The sequence below is a fragment of the Caenorhabditis remanei genome, chromosome II, assembly GCF_010183535.1.
Source record: "Caenorhabditis remanei strain PX506 chromosome II, whole genome shotgun sequence".
In the NCBI taxonomy this organism is placed as follows: Eukaryota; Metazoa; Nematoda; class Chromadorea; order Rhabditida; family Rhabditidae; genus Caenorhabditis; species Caenorhabditis remanei.
Window position 1 is genome coordinate 19,209,654 of NC_071329.1, and position 21,268 is coordinate 19,230,921.

Below are 21,268 nucleotides of genomic sequence, written 5' to 3' on the forward strand. Positions count from 1 at the left end.
AAAAAGATAGCACAATAAATGTAAAACAAGACGTAAGAAAACATATGTTTACACTTGACACAACTATATTCTAGTGTGATATTCTGAATTCGGTACAGTAGAATGAGGGCGTGAATATCAAACCTTGTTAGAAATTGCTAGAATAAATGAATACGCGGGCCTACTTCAGAATGATTAAGAATATAAATAAGTAGGGCTTGAAATGAGACGCGGTGGGACGTCCCGCGTCCCCGTCCCGCACGTCCCGGATTGTCATAAAACGGCTAAAAATGAACCTATATTCTTGAAACTTTGGAAATCGCATCCCCAGCTATGTCTTCGGGCTCTGTGAAAGTTTGACTACTCCCCGACAAAAATTGACAGTTTTCCAAAATGACCGGAAAAAATCTGGGACGCCCCATTTCGAGCGCTATAAATAAGACAGAGATTTAGGAGTCCGGTTCAAGCTCCTTGTGTGGTGGCGGGGGTCCCTTTTGTACTGCTGCTACTGGAATAACATTCTTAGAGATTGTGGGAGATTAAGAGGTTGTTGGGACGGTGACTAATCGATTGGGTCTTGGGAATGTGCTAGAAGGGGAAGATTATGAGTTGGGAAAGTAACTTGTCTGGAAATAGACTTCCGCGACTGTATTCGGGATGTGAGTCATATGGGAACGCGGTGTGAGTGGCCAATCTGAGGATGACTAATGGAGCCGTGACAAACTATCCGTTAGGGATTACTGATCCCTTACACTAGGAGAGCTCACATATATTTTGCTAGGTCTTTCATTTGGTACTTTTATGAAACAAGTGACGTCATCACTAAAAACAATAGTATGACGTCATAAAATGATATCGTGTTCGAACACTTACTGAAACAAAGTAGGAAAAGCTCTTGAAACAGTAATTTTACCTAAAACCACGTATTCCTTATATTCCCATTATTATCACATTTTCTATACAGTGATGATAAACTTGCAAAAGTGACGATAATTGGACATATGGCGGTGGAATGATCAAGAATGATAGAATTCAGCATAAAGTATGAAATAAGGCAAATTATCAACCACACGGAGGGGTATATAAGGCACATATTTTGACGGAAAATCATTCATTACACACTTTCACAAGTGCAGACTCTGCTTATTCCTATTCTGAAATAATTTATTTTCTTTTAATTTCATATGATGGATTCAAAACTAGATGAAAGTGATGACAAAGTGGTAAGAGAAATTACATTTTTATTTTGATTGAAAGATATATTAGGTACAAGTGGGAGGAGCCAATGTTCGAGTTCTGACAAAACTTGCTGAAGACGCAAAAGGAAGATTTAATGGACTTGTGAAGACAGTAACACTTTCTCTCGAACTTCCACCATCCATGACGTCAGATCCACGTGGAGCAGAACTATTTGCAGACACGCTGATTGAACTAGTTCAGAGAAATGATCCATTCAAAACTCCACGGACTAGAGCAGGATTCAACTTCGAATCTTCAGAATTTCAAGAATCTGTTGGAATGGCATTCCAAAAAATCAATAATATGTCTGTTTCGGAGATTGTGGAAAATATGGCAAGGATGTCACAATCAAGTAGATCTCCTCTTGAACTAGAGGATCCCAAATTGACTTTGAGAATCACATATCTCAATCCACCGTCAGGAAGTGGAAAACGGAAGTTCAATACAGGAGATATTTTGGAGCTTACCGCATTTGAAAAGAAGAAAAAAACTGATGATACCATCTACGAACCATGTTGTGAGACCAAAACTATGATGAAAACAAAACAGACGAGATCAAACATAATGCCAAATGAAGGTAACAAAATCATATGACTTCATAACAATAATTATGTTTATTTCAGTACTTGAAAATTGCCTAGTTCATGCACTTTATCAAACTCTTATGTATCATGAATGGAAACAAAATCGTACCATTGAAAATCAAAACAAGTACCGCAGTTCCGTCAGGAAAACATATAAACGCCCAGGAATTTGTTCAGAAGTATATGACGCAGTGAATGACTTGAAAGAGGTAAAAATATGGATGTAATATATTATCAAACAAATTTTCATTTCAGAGAGCAGGAATGACGAAATCTAGTGATTTTGACAGACTGGATATAGATCAATTTCAGAAAACTGTATTTGCAAGTACACATCAAATAGTTGTCTTTGTTGAAAATTCAACTACGCCATACTATATGGGTCCCTATGTCGGGTCAAGTAAGCAACTGGTTTTGTATCTGTCTAACGGACACTTCAGCGGTGTGAGAAGTATCTGCGCACTTCTCAAAACGGAATATTATTGTTTTTTATGTAACACGAAGTACAATAATTCATCATCACACTACAATTGTCCACTAATTCATCGCGTGTGCGGCCAGAAGAACTGTATTATTTTGAAGGAAGATGAAGAAGTTCGTTGTAACAAATGCACAATTAAATTCCGTTCCCAGTTATGCTTTGAAAATCATTTGAAAAACGGTAACAAAACAGCATTTTAAAGTAGTTGACATATGCTTTCAGGACCTAAAAACGGAAAAAGTCGTTGTCAACACACACAATTTTGCAAGAAATGTGGTGAAGCATTTTATACAAACAAAAACAAGGATGCTCATAAGTGTGGAGAAAAATGGTGTTACCGATGTAGCTGTAAAAGAGCAAAAAATCATCAATGCATTATGCCTATTTCAAAGAAAAATGAGAAGAGATTGACAAGGCGGCGAGTATTCTTTGACATTGAGGTATAATCAATACCTAGTTTTATTTTTGTTAATGTATTGTTTTTAGAGTAGAGCAGATGAAAAGACGGGTCAACAGTATCCAGTTCTTTTTGTGGCACTTCGTTGTTGTCCAGAGTGTGCTTCATCAATACCAAAAGCTCTTAAAGATGCCTGGAAGGAAACTTGTAAAAAATGTGCACCGGATGGAAGACTGAAAATTATTGAATGTGTCACCATTAATAATAGAAACGTTGATGTTGCTTCTGAACTAACCGAATGGCTCTTTGCGGATCATCACAAAGGAAGTGTTTTACTGGCACACAATGCATCTGGGTAATTTGTGATTGCTTAGAAAACATTATTAATACTACTTTTCAGATATGATGCACAATTCATACTGGAAAAGATGATAGCAAGTAACAAAGCGTCACCTAACCTTATACTGGATGGTACAAAACTGATATTCATGGAACATAGAGGTGTAAGATTGTTGGATTCAATGAAGTTTTTGACGATGAGTCTTTCTGCATTAGGGAAAGCATTCGAAATTGACTCAGTCAAAGGGCAAGTGATAATTCTTCTAGCTAAAACAAACTATTATTTTTCAGAGATTTTCCTGTTTTGTTCATAAAACCTGAACACTATGACTACAACGGCAGTATGCCAGAAGACAAATGGTACAATTTGGAAAACAAACCTTCTTCTGTTAAGAAGCAAGTCTTGAGTTTTCTTGAAAATGAGAGAAATGCAAACAAAACATTTCATTTTGTTGATGAAATCATAAGGTATTGCTACAATGATGTTTATATTCTTGCAAAAGCAATGAATATTTTCGAAACAGAATTTGAAGCTATGACCAATGTGTGTCTTTTGGAAGTGAGTTATTTCCCATTTAATACAAAACGAAATGTACAAGTTCAGGAGTCAACAACTGCGGCGTCTGCTGCTGCACTAGTTTTTCGAAGAAATCACTTGGATCCTGAAAAACCAATTGTTTTAGATGTTAAGCCTTCTGCTTCTGTCAACAGTTCGGTAATCAGCCAAAAATACTTGGCATGGTTTGGAAGAAAAGAAGGAGTTCAAGTTAACATGTCTACCACATATGGCGAGCAAAAAGTAATTTGAAAGCAGTAGTGTTAAACTGAAAAGAAAATGTTACAGATTGGTGAATACCATGTAGATGGTTTTGTCTCTCCCTGTGAAAAATTTCCGGAAGGATTGATTATTGAATTCTTTGTAAGTTTACGCATTTTTTGATAAAATCATTATTGTTTTTATTTTCAGGGGTGTTACTGGCATGCACATAATTGTACCTACACAAAATCTTCTATAATTGGTAACGAAAATGGCGAAGAAATTTGGGATAGAGATGCAAAAAGATTGAAAAGTCTTAAAGAACACCATCCAGTGAAAGTAGTATGGGAGTGTGAAGTTAAGCGAGAACTGTTGTTTGACACTGAAATGGCAGAATTCTTCGACAACTATGAACCAATTGTAAGTTATCTAACTATCAAACAACAAAATAATTTCATTTATCAGGGAATATTACACTGTGAAAAGTCTCTTGCTGGCGGTAGAACGGAAGTTTTCAAGTTGTACGCAAATAACGCTAGAAAAGTTCTGCGATATTTGGATGTAGTCAGGTAATTTAAATTACTAGTACTCAATAAATAACTAGTTTGCAGTTTGTATCCCACTGTCATGAAGCATGAGGCTTTTCCGATTGGATCTCCTGAAAATGTACCCCAATCTACAATGAAAGTACCTATGAAGAAACCGGAAGATATAAAATTTCGAGGATTCATGAGCTGTCGAGTACTTCCACCTCGCCAGTTGAATCTACCTATCCTACCTATCAAGTATGGGGGCAAATTGCTATTTGGACTATGTAGATGTAAGTTTGGTTAATTTAAAATTATGATAACATTGTTTCTCCTGTGTTCAGGCTGTGCAAAGAAGATGAGTAACACGTCTTGCACCCACTCAAATGAAGAACGGTCATTCAATGGTACCTTCACAACAGCAGAATTGCAAAAAGCTCTTAGCCTTGGTTACACTATAATTGAAATTTACCACGTTAGTTCCAAATGAAGGGTTTGCTTTAAAATGTGGAATGTTATAGGGATTAAAATACAAACATTGGGCTCAAAATGATGCAAACGGAGAAGGTGGACTGTTCACTACCTATATAAATCAAATGATGGAGGAGAAAATAGTATGTTGTTACATATAGCGGTATAAAACGGAATTATTATATTTCAGTATAGTTCCGGATGGCCTTCAAATGTTAAGACAGAAGAAGAGAAACACGCATTTTGTCAAGAATACTTTGAAAAGGAACATATTCGACTGACTGATCATTCCCGTTTCAAGAAAAACCCAGGAAAACGTGCCGTAGCTAAACTGATGCTCAACTCATTGGTAATACTCTGTTTCATTATCTTTTATAATTGTATAATTTTGCAGTGGGGTAAATTTGCTCAGAACGTAGATCAAGAAACAACCAGCATCATAATTGATCCTTCAAAATTCTGGAATATGGTTTATGACACAAAAACAGTTATAACTGCCGCAAGGAGTGTAAATGATGTTTTGATTGTCAAACATCGTAAACAGGCTGAAACTCTGGAAAGTATGAGAACGAGTGCTATGCAGCTTGCCACTTATACTACATCATATGCAAGACTTCGACTCTACCGCTTCATGGAAATGGTAGGAGGAGAAAACATAATCTATACAGGTGCGTTATTGCAAAATACCTCAAAAGTATATTTTTATCTTTATAGACACCGATTCTATTATCTACTCTGTACCGGAAGGTACGGAAGATCCGCTAAAAGATGAAGTCGGTTCTTATTTGGGACAACTTACGGATGAGCTAAATGGTAAAATGACAGAATTTGTAAGCCTTGGACCAAAAACTTACTGCTATAAGGATCTACTTGACAACCATGAAGAAAAAATTGTGAGGAAAGCTAAAGGAATCATCATGAACTCACAAGTGGAGAAAGAAGTCAATTATGAAAAAATGAAAATCATGGTGGACGAAGCAATCGAAAATGCACAAGATCGTACAAGTCTCTACCTCCCACAACACACCATTTATAGAGACAATAATCATAGGATGTACAGTAGGAACATCAAGAAAATTTTTAAGTACACTTTCAACAAACGTAGACTGTTATGTGATGGATCAACACTACCGTTTGGTTATTGTGACTAACTTGTTTTTACACGTGTCATACTGTTAGCATAAAAATGTTATTAAATAAATATATTTTATAAAAGTTAAGTGAAAAGTCGATTACTGAATAAAAAATGTGGTTACGTGTTTCACACAGAAGGGAAATTTGTATGTGGCAAGCGGAAACCATACAAGTTGAGCATTTTATTGTAATACGTTAATAATTTTATTTATAAAATAACAAAATAAAGAAACAAAAAGTTTGAAATGAGTGTAACAACAACAAAAAACTATATTTTCAAATTGTCTGTTACAAAATGAAAGAACTGAGTTGTTATTTTTCCTGAGAATCTTTGTTTTCTAAACCTTAAATTTTGCCATAGTTTCGAAATTGTTAATACTTTCATTTATGAGTCAGGTTGTGAGGCTCGGCAAACGTCGTTTTTGCTTCTTTCCCTATGAGTCATCCTAACAGTGTTTGTTTCCAAGGTTTGGGTCCCGTCGTGAATGACTAATTTTGATTTGTCATCAAAAAAAAAGAATTGGGATGAGGGAATACGAATCGAAACCAATATAGTGGGGAATTAATAAAATACAAACTAGGAAAATTATTTCAAGATCACAAAATACACGGATTGTTATACCTGATTTTATTTATTTAAAAACTTTATTGTTAAGCCATTATTTTGAAAAAGAAGTTTGAAAATAGTTTGGTGTTACTATGTCATTTCCCCCTTCCTAGTCAGGAAGAATACAAGGAAAACAAAGAAAGTACCGCCTTTGTCTGGTATTAAAAAAAAAAAGAGAACTTGTGAGATTTAATGACTTAGTTTTTAATTAAAAGTCAGATTATGTTTATATATTCGATATAAACACTTTAGAAATTAAAATTTATTAGTATTTTTTTGGGGAAACAAGTCATGAAAGGAAACAAGGTGTGTAGTTATTGTTAAATAACTATTTAAAATAATTAATTCTATTTTTGCAAATTATAAAAAACAAAAATATCTCTAATAGAAATACCTTTACCACGCTTTATCTATGTTTAACATAATAAAATTGAGTGAAATGTATTTTTATTCCAGAACTGTATTCCATTTGCTGTTCACTTTTTCATATTTTTCCTTTAAATTGACGAAAACTTGTAATTATGACTGTCAAAACAGTGTTTTCTGATAAGTTTCGAGGAAACGATTCTCGCATCGAATGTGCCAGAGAAATATGGGGGACCCCCTACGACATGTCCCCATCCTTTCTCTCTGGACCTTTTTTTTTTTTAATTGTTTTTTGCTTTACATTGCTTCTTATTGTTGACTATGACGTCATCACTAAGATAGAGACCGGCCAGAGGCGCGAGAGAGTACACACCGCGCGGAGGGAGCGAGAGAGTACACAAAGAGAGGAGGGTGTTAGACAAACAGAGAGAGGCGGTCGGCAGCGAGAGTTCGGAGAAATGACATGGAGGAGGGGAGGGGGGATGTGCGCGCGCGCGCCGGAGAGGAGGACCATCATGGATATGGTCGGGAGCCAGGTCGGCCACGGTAGAGAGCCATACTACCAGACTACACTTTGGCAAAGATCAAAGATCAACTTGTGTCGTAGGGGACCCCCATATTTCTCTGGCACATTCGATGCGAGAATCGTTTCCTCGAAACTTATCAGAAAACACTGTTTTGACAGTCATAATTACAAGTTTTCGTCAATTTAAAGGAAAAATATGAAAAAGTGAACAGCAAATGGAATACAGTTCTGGAATAAAAATACATTTCACTCAATTTTATTATGTTAAACATAGATAAAGCGTGGTAAAGGTATTTCTATTAGAGATATTTTTGTTTTTTATAATTTGCAAAAATAGAATTAATTATTTTAAATAGTTATTTAACAATAACTACACACCTTGTTTCCTTTCATGACTTGTTTCCCCAAAAAAATACTAATAAATTTTAATTTCTAAAGTGTTTATATCGAATATATAAACATAATCTGACTTTTAATTAAAAACTAAGTCATTAAATCTCACAAGTTCTCTTTTTTTTTTTAATACCAGACAAAGGCGGTACTTTCTTTGTTTTCCTTGTATTCTTCCTGACTAGGAAGGGGGAAATGACATAGTAACACCAAACTATTTTCAAACTTCTTTTTCAAAATAATGGCTTAACAATAAAGTTTTTAAATAAATAAAATCAGGTATAACAATCCGTGTATTTTGTGATCTTGAAATAATTTTCCTAGTTTGTATTTTATTAATTCCCCACTATATTGGTTTCGATTCGTATTCCCTCATCCCAATTCTTTTTTTTTGATGACAAATCAAAATTAGTCATTCACGACGGGACCCAAACCTTGGAAACAAACACTGTTAGGATGACTCATAGGGAAAGAAGCAAAAACGACGTTTGCCGAGCCTCACAACCTGACTCATAAATGAAAGTATTAACAATTTCGAAACTATGGCAAAATTTAAGGTTTAGAAAACAAAGATTCTCAGGAAAAATAACAACTCAGTTCTTTCATTTTGTAACAGACAATTTGAAAATATAGTTTTTTGTTGTTGTTACACTCATTTCAAACTTTTTGTTTCTTTATTTTGTTATTTTATAAATAAAATTATTAACGTATTACAATAAAATGCTCAACTTGTATGGTTTCCGCTTGCCACATACAAATTTCCCTTCTGTGTGAAACACGTAACCACATTTTTTATTCAGTAATCGACTTTTCACTTAACTTTTATAAAATATATTTATTTAATAACATTTTTATGCTAACAGTATGACACGTGTAAAAACAAGTTAGTCACAATAACCAAACGGTAGTGTTGATCCATCACATAACAGTCTACGTTTGTTGAAAGTGTACTTAAAAATTTTCTTGATGTTCCTACTGTACATCCTATGATTATTGTCTCTATAAATGGTGTGTTGTGGGAGGTAGAGACTTGTACGATCTTGTGCATTTTCGATTGCTTCGTCCACCATGATTTTCATTTTTTCATAATTGACTTCTTTCTCCACTTGTGAGTTCATGATGATTCCTTTAGCTTTCCTCACAATTTTTTCTTCATGGTTGTCAAGTAGATCCTTATAGCAGTAAGTTTTTGGTCCAAGGCTTACAAATTCTGTCATTTTACCATTTAGCTCATCCGTAAGTTGTCCCAAATAAGAACCGACTTCATCTTTTAGCGGATCTTCCGTACCTTCCGGTACAGAGTAGATAATAGAATCGGTGTCTATAAAGATAAAAATATACTTTTGAGGTATTTTGCAATAACGCACCTGTATAGATTATGTTTTCTCCTCCTACCATTTCCATGAAGCGGTAGAGTCGAAGTCTTGCATATGATGTAGTATAAGTGGCAAGCTGCATAGCACTCGTTCTCATACTTTCCAGAGTTTCAGCCTGTTTACGATGTTTGACAATCAAAACATCATTTACACTCCTTGCGGCAGTTATAACTGTTTTTGTGTCATAAACCATATTCCAGAATTTTGAAGGATCAATTATGATGCTGGTTGTTTCTTGATCTACGTTCTGAGCAAATTTACCCCACTGCAAAATTATACAATTATAAAAGATAATGAAACAGAGTATTACCAATGAGTTGAGCATCAGTTTAGCTACGGCACGTTTTCCTGGGTTTTTCTTGAAACGGGAATGATCAGTCAGTCGAATATGTTCCTTTTCAAAGTATTCTTGACAAAATGCGTGTTTCTCTTCTTCTGTCTTAACATTTGAAGGCCATCCGGAACTATACTGAAATATAATAATTCCGTTTTATACCGCTATATGTAACAACATACTATTTTCTCCTCCATCATTTGATTTATATAGGTAGTGAACAGTCCACCTTCTCCGTTTGCATCATTTTGAGCCCAATGTTTGTATTTTAATCCCTATAACATTCCACATTTTAAAGCAAACCCTTCATTTGGAACTAACGTGGTAAATTTCAATTATAGTGTAACCAAGGCTAAGAGCTTTTTGCAATTCTGCTGTTGTGAAGGTACCATTGAATGACCGTTCTTCATTTGAGTGGGTGCAAGACGTGTTACTCATCTTCTTTGCACAGCCTGAACACAGGAGAAACAATGTTATCATAATTTTAAATTAACCAAACTTACATCTACATAGTCCAAATAGCAATTTGCCCCCATACTTGATAGGTAGGATAGGTAGATTCAACTGGCGAGGTGGAAGTACTCGACAGCTCATGAATCCTCGAAATTTTATATCTTCCGGTTTCTTCATAGGTACTTTCATTGTAGATTGGGGTACATTTTCAGGAGATCCAATCGGAAAAGCCTCATGCTTCATGACAGTGGGATACAAACTGCAAACTAGTTATTTATTGAGTACTAGTAATTTAAATTACCTGACTACATCCAAATATCGCAGAACTTTTCTAGCGTTATTTGCGTACAACTTGAAAACTTCCGTTCTACCGCCAGCAAGAGACTTTTCACAGTGTAATATTCCCTGATAAATGAAATTATTTTGTTGTTTGATAGTTAGATAACTTACAATTGGTTCATAGTTGTCGAAGAATTCTGCCATTTCAGTGTCAAACAACAGTTCTCGCTTAACTTCACACTCCCATACTACTTTCACTGGATGGTGTTCTTTAAGACTTTTCAATCTTTTTGCATCTCTATCCCAAATTTCTTCGCCATTTTCGTTACCAATTATAGAAGATTTTGTGTAGGTACAATTATGTGCATGCCAGTAACACCCCTGAAAATAAAAACAATAATGATTTTATCAAAAAATGCGTAAACTTACAAAGAATTCAATAATCAATCCTTCCGGAAATTTTTCACAGGGAGAGACAAAACCATCTACATGGTATTCACCAATCTGTAACATTTTCTTTTCAGTTTAACACTACTGCTTTCAAATTACTTTTTGCTCGCCATATGTGGTAGACATGTTAACTTGAACTCCTTCTTTTCTTCCAAACCATGCCAAGTATTTTTGGCTGATTACCGAACTGTTGACAGAAGCAGAAGGCTTAACATCTAAAACAATTGGTTTTTCAGGATCCAAGTGATTTCTTCGAAAAACTAGTGCAGCAGCAGACGCCGCAGTTGTTGACTCCTGAACTTGTACATTTCGTTTTGTATTAAATGGGAAATAACTCACTTCCAAAAGACACACATTGGTCATAGCTTCAAATTCTGTTTCGAAAATATTCATTGCTTTTGCAAGAATATAAACATCATTGTAGCAATACCTTATGATTTCATCAACAAAATGAAATGTTTTGTTTGCATTTCTCTCATTTTCAAGAAAACTCAAGACTTGCTTCTTAACAGAAGAAGGTTTGTTTTCCAAATTGTACCATTTGTCTTCTGGCATACTGCCGTTGTAGTCATAGTGTTCAGGTTTTATGAACAAAACAGGAAAATCTCTGAAAAATAATAGTTTGTTTTAGCTAGAAGAATTATCACTTGCCCTTTGACTGAGTCAATTTCGAATGCTTTCCCTAATGCAGAAAGACTCATCGTCAAAAACTTCATTGAATCCAACAATCTTACACCTCTATGTTCCATGAATATCAGTTTTGTACCATCCAGTATAAGGTTAGGTGACGCTTTGTTACTTGCTATCATCTTTTCCAGTATGAATTGTGCATCATATCTGAAAAGTAGTATTAATAATGTTTTCTAAGCAATCACAAATTACCCAGATGCATTGTGTGCCAGTAAAACACTTCCTTTGTGATGATCCGCAAAGAGCCATTCGGTTAGTTCAGAAGCAACATCAACGTTTCTATTATTAATGGTGACACATTCAATAATTTTCAGTCTTCCATCCGGTGCACATTTTTTACAAGTTTCCTTCCAGGCATCTTTAAGAGCTTTTGGTATTGATGAAGCACACTCTGGACAACAACGAAGTGCCACAAAAAGAACTGGATACTGTTGACCCGTCTTTTCATCTGCTCTACTCTAAAAACAATACATTAACAAAAATAAAACTAGGTATTGATTATACCTCAATGTCAAAGAATACTCGCCGCCTTGTCAATCTCTTCTCATTTTTCTTTGAAATAGGCATAATGCATTGATGATTTTTTGCTCTTTTACAGCTACATCGGTAACACCATTTTTCTCCACACTTATGAGCATCCTTGTTTTTGTTTGTATAAAATGCTTCACCACATTTCTTGCAAAATTGTGTGTGTTGACAACGACTTTTTCCGTTTTTAGGTCCTGAAAGCATATGTCAACTACTTTAAAATGCTGTTTTGTTACCGTTTTTCAAATGATTTTCAAAGCATAACTGGGAACGGAATTTAATTGTGCATTTGTTACAACGAACTTCTTCATCTTCCTTCAAAATAATACAGTTCTTCTGGCCGCACACGCGATGAATTAGTGGACAATTGTAGTGTGATGATGAATTATTGTACTTCGTGTTACATAAAAAACAATAATATTCCGTTTTGAGAAGTGCGCAGATACTTCTCACACCGCTGAAGTGTCCGTTAGACAGATACAAAACCAGTTGCTTACTTGACCCGACATAGGGACCCATATAGTATGGCGTAGTTGAATTTTCAACAAAGACAACTATTTGATGTGTACTTGCAAATACAGTTTTCTGAAATTGATCTATATCCAGTCTGTCAAAATCACTAGATTTCGTCATTCCTGCTCTCTGAAATGAAAATTTGTTTGATAATATATTACATCCATATTTTTACCTCTTTCAAGTCATTCACTGCGTCATATACTTCTGAACAAATTCCTGGGCGTTTATATGTTTTCCTGACGGAACTGCGGTACTTGTTTTGATTTTCAATGGTACGATTTTGTTTCCATTCATGATACATAAGAGTTTGATAAAGTGCATGAACTAGGCAATTTTCAAGTACTGAAATAAACATAATTATTGTTATGAAGTCATATGATTTTGTTACCTTCATTTGGCATTATGTTTGATCTCGTCTGTTTTGTTTTCATCATAGTTTTGGTCTCACAACATGGTTCGTAGATGGTATCATCAGTTTTTTTCTTCTTTTCAAATGCGGTAAGCTCCAAAATATCTCCTGTATTGAACTTCCGTTTTCCACTTCCTGACGGTGGATTGAGATATGTGATTCTCAAAGTCAATTTGGGATCCTCTAGTTCAAGAGGAGATCTACTTGATTGTGACATCCTTGCCATATTTTCCACAATCTCCGAAACAGACATATTATTGATTTTTTGGAATGCCATTCCAACAGATTCTTGAAATTCTGAAGATTCGAAGTTGAATCCTGCTCTAGTCCGTGGAGTTTTGAATGGATCATTTCTCTGAACTAGTTCAATCAGCGTGTCTGCAAATAGTTCTGCTCCACGTGGATCTGACGTCATGGATGGTGGAAGTTCGAGAGAAAGTGTTACTGTCTTCACAAGTCCATTAAATCTTCCTTTTGCGTCTTCAGCAAGTTTTGTCAGAACTCGAACATTGGCTCCTCCCACTTGTACCTAATATATCTTTCAATCAAAATAAAAATGTAATTTCTCTTACCACTTTGTCATCACTTTCATCTAGTTTTGAATCCATCATATGAAATTAAAAGAAAATAAATTATTTCAGAATAGGAATAAGCAGAGTCTGCACTTGTGAAAGTGTGTAATGAATGATTTTCCGTCAAAATATGTGCCTTATATACCCCTCCGTGTGGTTGATAATTTGCCTTATTTCATACTTTATGCTGAATTCTATCATTCTTGATCATTCCACCGCCATATGTCCAATTATCGTCACTTTTGCAAGTTTATCATCACTGTATAGAAAATGTGATAATAATGGGAATATAAGGAATACGTGGTTTTAGGTAAAATTACTGTTTCAAGAGCTTTTCCTACTTTGTTTCAGTAAGTGTTCGAACACGATATCATTTTATGACGTCATACTATTGTTTTTAGTGATGACGTCACTTGTTTCATAAAAGTACCAAATGAAAGACCTAGCAAAATATATGTGAGCTCTCCTAGTGTAAGGGATCAGTAATCCCTAACGGATAGTTTGTCACGGCTCCATTAGTCATCCTCAGATTGGCCACTCACACCGCGTTCCCATATGACTCACATCCCGAATACAGTCGCGGAAGTCTATTTCCAGACAAGTTACTTTCCCAACTCATAATCTTCCCCTTCTAGCACATTCCCAAGACCCAATCGATTAGTCACCGTCCCAACAACCTCTTAATCTCCCACAATCTCTAAGAATGTTATTCCAGTAGCAGCAGTACAAAAGGGACCCCCGCCACCACACAAGGAGCTTGAACCGGACTCCTAAATCTCTGTCTTATTTATAGCGCTCGAAATGGGGCGTCCCAGATTTTTTCCGGTCATTTTGGAAAACTGTCAATTTTTGTCGGGGAGTAGTCAAACTTTCACAGAGCCCGAAGACATAGCTGGGGATGCGATTTCCAAAGTTTCAAGAATATAGGTTCATTTTTAGCCGTTTTATGACAATCCGGGACGTGCGGGACGGGGACGCGGGACGTCCCACCGCGTCTCATTTCAAGCCCTACTTATTTATATTCTTAATCATTCTGAAGTAGGCCCGCGTATTCATTTATTCTAGCAATTTCTAACAAGGTTTGATATTCACGCCCTCATTCTACTGTACCGAATTCAGAATATCACACTAGAATATAGTTGTGTCAAGTGTAAACATATGTTTTCTTACGTCTTGTTTTACATTTATTGTGCTATCTTTTTGTTACTTTGTTTATGCTGACTTATTAATTTCATTAACTATCAATCAGGATTCATAGTAACTCCTTAGTTTACAATGAAGTTTCCTCTATTTTTTGAACGAAGTTGAAATGAAAAGTTTATTCTTGTTATTGAAATTTGAAGATTTTTCGTCTGAGTGTATACGTGACATTCTTCATCTGAACGTATTTTGTCTATTTGATACCACATATGACTAATAATAAACTGCTTTTTGTTTTATGTATGCCACAGACTTACGTCTGTGCTAAATCTCATGTACAAAACTATAGTGTCGGAAGAAATTTTTAACCCTGATGAGTTATTTACTACACTTCTGAACTTTGGATCGTTAAGAAGACATCCCTACTACATTGAGTCTGTCTTGCTTTATGCAACTAAACGTGGTGCTCAATACTTTCACAACCGGTTATTAAATTCATTGCCTGCCGACACTATTCCTGCCGAAATCTCCTCAACAGCATTTAAGTCAAATCTACATATAACAAACCTTGATATACCTCACCCTACACCTTCATAATGACTAAACCTCTTTTTACTCACCTATTATTGTATTTTTTTCTCTATAAACATTTTATGTGTTAGTTTCGCAATTAATTAGTTTACCCTTTCATTAAAAATATATTCACTTCATGTAATGAATAATAATTTATATGCTTAGTATAATTCCTATTGTTATAGTCACGATCGCGATAAGTTTCCTTCTTGTCTGATACAAACCCCGCTTTGATTTTCAACATAACAACGCATTGGAATTATTTTCAGACTTGGTTTTTAATGTAATGCTCCATTTTTCGCTTCATTGGAAAATACAAAATTTATTTAAGAACTACAAAATAATATAGGTATACATAGATTATTGATACTGTAAATAGTGTAAAGTTAAACAAAAATACACAGAGTCGACTTCAATTCGATCTTGGTGGATTCAAATATGTGAAAATCACTGATGTTTGTCGGAGTCCAAGGTCGATGTCGTGCTCCGACTTTTCAATACAACGAACAACATCAAAGTTTTTGATGGCTCCTATTGGTTTGAATTGAGTAGACACATCACAATTATTGTCACCTCCATCAATGGCAATGGATACGATGGTGCGGTCAGATTTGAATGGGTTATGAGATTTCATGAGCTTGATAACACATTCTCCGAATTTTTCGGATCCTGAGTCAAGCAAAATCAAAGCTGGTGGTAGTTCGAGAAGAAGACGGACAGTTGCAATCGCTCCTCGAAACTTTCCTCTTGGCTCATCAAATGTCTTTCTCAAAACTCTTACAATATTTTTTGACTCGAGCTGAAATATTAACACTTGTAAATTGAAACTTAAATACTTTTATGTACCTTTTGACTCGGAAGGTTTTCCTTGGCATCTACTTCATCAGGAGATGATTCATCATTTGATGGAAATGTTGGATCGTCTATTTGAACTTCATCATGTGAAATTGTCAACAATATTCTCTTATAGTTAGCCATTTTCTGGAAGATGAATGTTATAATTTTAGAATAAATATCTGAAATTGAAAACAATAGTCATAAACAGCAAAAAAAAAAAAAATGAATAAAATGAAAACTCACATAAATTTTTGCTCAGAATGATAATTTAGGTACGGACAAGCCGTCTTAAATACTATTTTATTAGGCTCCGCCCATTTTCAGGTTTGTGATTAGTCGTAAGACACCGTAAAAACATTGAAAAGTGTGAAAATGCATGAAAGTAGTATTTTGTGCCTAATACACCCCTTTTCTGAGAATAACATTGTATATTATGTTCAAGTTCATGTTTCAAAACAAAAATGAATTAAGTGTATCAACTGTTCACGTGACAAGATGATGATGTTCACGTGTCAAACTTCTGGAATTATCAGTTACTTACTCTCTTAATTACTTGAACTAATTAATTAAATGCTAATTAGCGATAGAGAACTAATTAGTTAAAACAGAATAATTATTAATTAATTAAAAATAAACAATAAACAAACAAACAATAGCGCTGGAAATACGGTTTCCCTGTTCTCAATGACATGGCCACACTTGCTCCTCACCTTGTCTGTGCGTTAGCACACACCCATACTTCTCTGGTGAAGATGACGACGATTTGACCGGTGGTGACGTCACACGTGACGGTGGTGATGTTGAAACGACCGCTGAAATTGAATTATTTATTGATTTTGCGAGATTTTGAATTTCAAAAGAATTGGTCTGCTAGCTCGACTACAAACTACAAATTCTGGAGCTAGCAGACCAATATTGGTCTTAACCATTTTTTCTCTGAAAAGTGCAGTTTGAAGTTTAGCCCACTTTCGCTCAATTAAGTGATTTTTACCGGATTTCTTGAGTTTTTATAATTTTCACATCTGAAAACCGGAATGATTGAGAAAATCTGATGAATACTGCTTTTGAACGAAAATTTCGAGTACATACTGCACTTTTCCACTTTTCTCTATGCTCAGAATTCTGAATCTGAACCCTGGAGCCCGAAAACAAGAAAAAATTTAAATATGAGGCATTGGTCTGCTATCTCACTACAAACTACGAAACCTGTAACTGGCAGACCAATGTTGGTATGCTAGCTCAAAGTGTAGTTTGTAGTCAATCGAATTTCCATCTGTCCAAATTGGACGTTCAAATCACAAGTGACGGTGGGGATGTTCAAACGACCGCTGAAATTAAATTATTTTTTGATATGAGGAACTTTTAGTTTTTAAAGAATTGGTCTGCTAGCTCGACTACATACTGCAAAAACTGAAGCTAGCAGACCAATATTAGTCTTAACCATTTTTTCCCCTAAAATTCGGTCTAGTCACCAGGAAAGCTCTTTGATTGGTCTAGCTTAACTACAAACTACAAAAATTAGTGGCTTCGGATCTCCTGTTTCATCATCTTCTCGTTCTTCCCGTAGCCGACATCTTTGGTGTACATTGGAGGAAACCTGCAAAACAATTGGCGGAGAGAACATCAATAGTTACTTCTTGAACTAACTCGACTACTCATGAAACATCATTTTGAGAAGAATTATGACTGCTGCAGCTAGATGGGATTGACGATTCTAAAAAAAGGAAATACTGGCGGAGAGAAACACTGGAGCTCGATGTCAAACTAACACAAAATAAACTCATTTTTCAGAAGGTTGGATTTGTCTGAAGACCTATTTGGAACCTGAAAGATGAGAAAATGTATGAATCAAAAGAAAAAATGAGACAAGAACAGAACACGTCAAAAACCAAACTACTTTTATCAACTAAAAGCACAACACAGATGAAATAACATTAAAATAGTGTCCATACTTGATTTTCAAAAGATATTTCACCGAAAAATCAAGAAATTCGGTGGAAAATAAACTGAAAAGTCGAGACTTTTTTCAAAATCTAACAATAATAGAGCTAGCAGACCAATGATCGTTGGAGCGCATTTCCTGACCGTTGGTCTGCTAGTTATTTTCCAGCCGAACTCAGCCGGTTTTGTTATTTACAACCATTGTTCCTGCGAATAAAAATTCTGGATGTACTATGGAATTAAGATACAACTATACAACAGGAAAAAGTTGATATTCAGTCAGAAAATCTCATATTTTTCAAAAACTAATTTTTTTAGACCCGCCATCTTCAGGAAAGTCCGCAAACACCGTCACGTAAAATTGCAGAGGAAAACAGAAAAAGAAGGTTCTAGAAGGGGAAATTTTTTAAAATTCTCCCGCTCTGTTTAAATCAAAACCGGACATTTTGACGACGGTTTTTTTTTTCAAAACGTCCTCAAACTATCCATAAAATTCCTCAATTTATAGCCAAAAACTCAATTTGAAGCCGTCATGGTCGTTTTGAAATTCGAAAATCCGTTGTTTTTCGTATTTTTCTCGAAATTCTCTTCATTTTCCCCATATTCCCACCTATTTCCAGCATTTTCAGCCATGAAATGTCACTATGAAGTGCTACAAGTGGAACGAGACGCCGATGACGAGACGATCCAGAAGAACTACAAAAAATTGACTCTCAGATGGCATCCCGACAAGAATCCGGATAATATTGATGAGTGCACTCAACAATTTCGACTCCTTCAGGCCGCCTATGATGTGTTGAGTGATGCGAAAGAACGAGAATTCTATGATAGACACAGAGAATCGATTTTGAAAGGAAAGAATACGGAATATGGGGAACAATCCGTCTCGTTATTCCCTTATTTCAATGCGAGCTGTTATCAGGGATACGGAGATGATCCTAATGTAAGGATTGGCTTGATTGTGGGGGAAAAATCATGAAAAATCATGAAAACCCGTGTAAAATTCGTCTGAAATCGGGGAAAAATAGCTAGAAATTGAGAGTTCGCGGCTGAAAACTCCCATTTCACTTGTCAAAACTCTAATTTTCCCTATACTCAGCCAAATCGACATGAAAAGTTATGAAAACCAACTTAAATCTATCTTTTTTCAAAAATTCCAACTTTCTTGATCTGAAATTTGGATTCAGATTGAAAAACTCAATTTTTAATCAAACATTTCACTCCAAGTCGTCTATTTTGATATAGCAAGTGCGCTCTATCGGAAATTCGTTCTGAATTCTCCGAAACTTCCAGCACTTTTTGGAAATTCTCAATAGAGCGCATTAAGCCACTTTGGTGTGGAATCTATCCTCATATTGTCTTTTTTAATCTTAGACTTGTGATTTTGCAGGGTTTCTACGCTGTCTACCGTGAAATCTACAAAATTCTAGTCACCGAAGAGTACGATCATTACGTCGAGAATCCGATCGACCATCCGGAATTCGGCGATGAGAACAGTGATCCGGAGGAGATCGTCAACAAATTCTATGGATTCTGGATGTCATTTTCGACGAGTCGATCGTTCGCCTGGTTAGATCACTACGATATCACGCAGGCGTCGAATCGATGGGAATCGAGAAAGATTGATCAGGAGAATCAAAAGTATCGGGATATTGGAAACAGGATAGAAATGAGCAGATTAGGGTACGGAAGTTAAGGAAAATTGTTGAAATGAGGCCAAAATTGATAAAAATCGCATCCTGAGAGTACTCACGACCCGACCTGTGGCAGATGCGCTCTACTGACAATTTGAGGCTGAAAATCTCAATTCTGTGACAAGTTGGACACAAAAATTGAAATTCCCAGAACCAGATTGTTAGTAGAACTGATTATTATTTGAACTGTCGGAAACGTCTCAACCTTGTAGAACCTCTGGAAAGTGCGCTCTACTGATCTTATTGTCCATATGCATCGAATTTCCAAAAGAATTTCGAATCCAGTGTGAAAATCTGTGATTTCATCGGTCTTTTCGTCAAAAAATTGGCAAAATCTCGACTTTTTCAGAACAAAATCACGGTCTTCATGCTGAAAATTATAGTTTCTCGATCAAAATCCTTGATTTCTCCGCGAATTTTCATTTTTCCAACTTACAGGAAATGACAAAATTCGCTCATAAACGGGATCCACGTGTAAAACTATATCGGGAGACTCTGGAACGAAGAGAGGCGGAGCAACCAGATCTGCCAGAAAATGATGGCGTACTCAATGATATGTACGAAAATGAAATGCCGCCTCACGCATATTTTCGATGTAACACCACTAAAGGTGGATTTGTATACAGATTTCATTTTATTACGTCGAAATGGGTGAAAAGTGAGAAAAGTCGCTTCCATGAAAATGAAACTCGTTAATCTGTTTCAGGTGTCGACTGCAAAACCTTGGGACAAATTGAAATGACGTTCGGTTGCCAAATCCATAAACTTGAACGCAAAAATTGGATATTATATACAATTGTGGGAAGATTCTATCAACTGAAGAGAATAGTGGACGAAATGGAAAAGCATACAAGACGAGCATCTGTAATGAAACTTCAAATTCCTGAAGCATTGTATGAGAATCCCACGTTGATATCATCTTTACCGGTGAGTTTTAGAGATTTCACACTTGGCTGGTTAGTCAAAACGTGTTGCAAACACGTTCTAATGAATAAGGCCAAGCTTTCTCATTCTCGAAACAAAATGCTATCAATTATCTATTTTAGGCACTCTCCCAATGTGATCTGTCCTTTCAACACGATAAACGTATTATGATAATCACGGGAATCTCGTCTCTCCTCACTCCTCTAGTCGATGCACTTAAAAATCTGGGACGAACCGGCTCTCTTGCGAGTTTCACCGAGGAGGTTTACACTCTTTCAAGAAGAAGAGCGTTGAAAATGGGAAAGAATGTAATTCTGGCAGAGACTGATGTAAGTTTTCTCCACTCTTGTTCTTATCTCAATTGTTTCTCTTTCAGGATTTATACTTGGTTTTCACGAGAGCTCAACTTTCGAAAGTCACTCGAGAAGGTCTACTGAAACAGACAGATGTTATTGTAGAAATGGTTGATGAATGCTCGACGAACGTCACTGTAAGAGTCCAAGGATCCAAGGAAAATGTCACTGAATACTACCATGAAGTCAACAAAGTTTTCCTCGGAAAAGAAGAGTATAAACTCGTCCCTGTCCCATTCACCACTCAAAACTGGAAGAAGTAAATTTTATATGAAAATAATTGTATGCCGGAAATTTGTATTTTTCTCATTATATCATTTCGTTTAATTCTACTTACATATAACTAATCTTGTAACAAAACATTTAAAACGAGAAGTCAATAAAGGTTAACACTGTAACTAC

General features: G+C 35.7%; 3 protein-coding genes across 3 annotated transcripts; 2 read left to right on the forward strand and 1 right to left on the reverse strand.

Moving 5' to 3' along the window:
* Positions 1–15,529: 15,529 nt before the first annotated feature.
* Positions 15,530–16,095, reverse strand: GCK72_007992 (uncharacterized protein; the record flags this gene model as incomplete). The annotated part of the gene is made up of 2 exons (XM_053726584.1): positions 15,530–15,916; positions 15,964–16,095. 2 exons carry the CDS (start codon positions 16,093–16,095, stop codon positions 15,530–15,532), a joined length of 519 nt encoding a protein of 172 aa, XP_053590778.1.
* A 2,431-nt stretch (positions 16,096–18,526) lies between these two features.
* On the forward strand, positions 18,527–19,591 carry GCK72_007993 (uncharacterized protein; the record flags this gene model as incomplete). Its single annotated transcript, XM_053726585.1, has 2 exons — positions 18,527–18,838; positions 19,286–19,591. 2 exons carry the CDS (start codon positions 18,527–18,529, stop codon positions 19,589–19,591), a joined length of 618 nt encoding a protein of 205 aa, XP_053590779.1.
* A 439-nt stretch (positions 19,592–20,030) lies between these two features.
* On the forward strand, positions 20,031–21,129 carry GCK72_007994 (uncharacterized protein; the record flags this gene model as incomplete). The annotated part of the gene is made up of 4 exons (XM_053726586.1): positions 20,031–20,247; positions 20,296–20,516; positions 20,636–20,842; positions 20,890–21,129. The coding sequence occupies 4 exons, from the start codon at positions 20,031–20,033 to the stop codon at positions 21,127–21,129; spliced, it is 885 nt and encodes a 294-aa protein (XP_053590780.1).
* Positions 21,130–21,268: the final 139 nt, after the last annotated feature.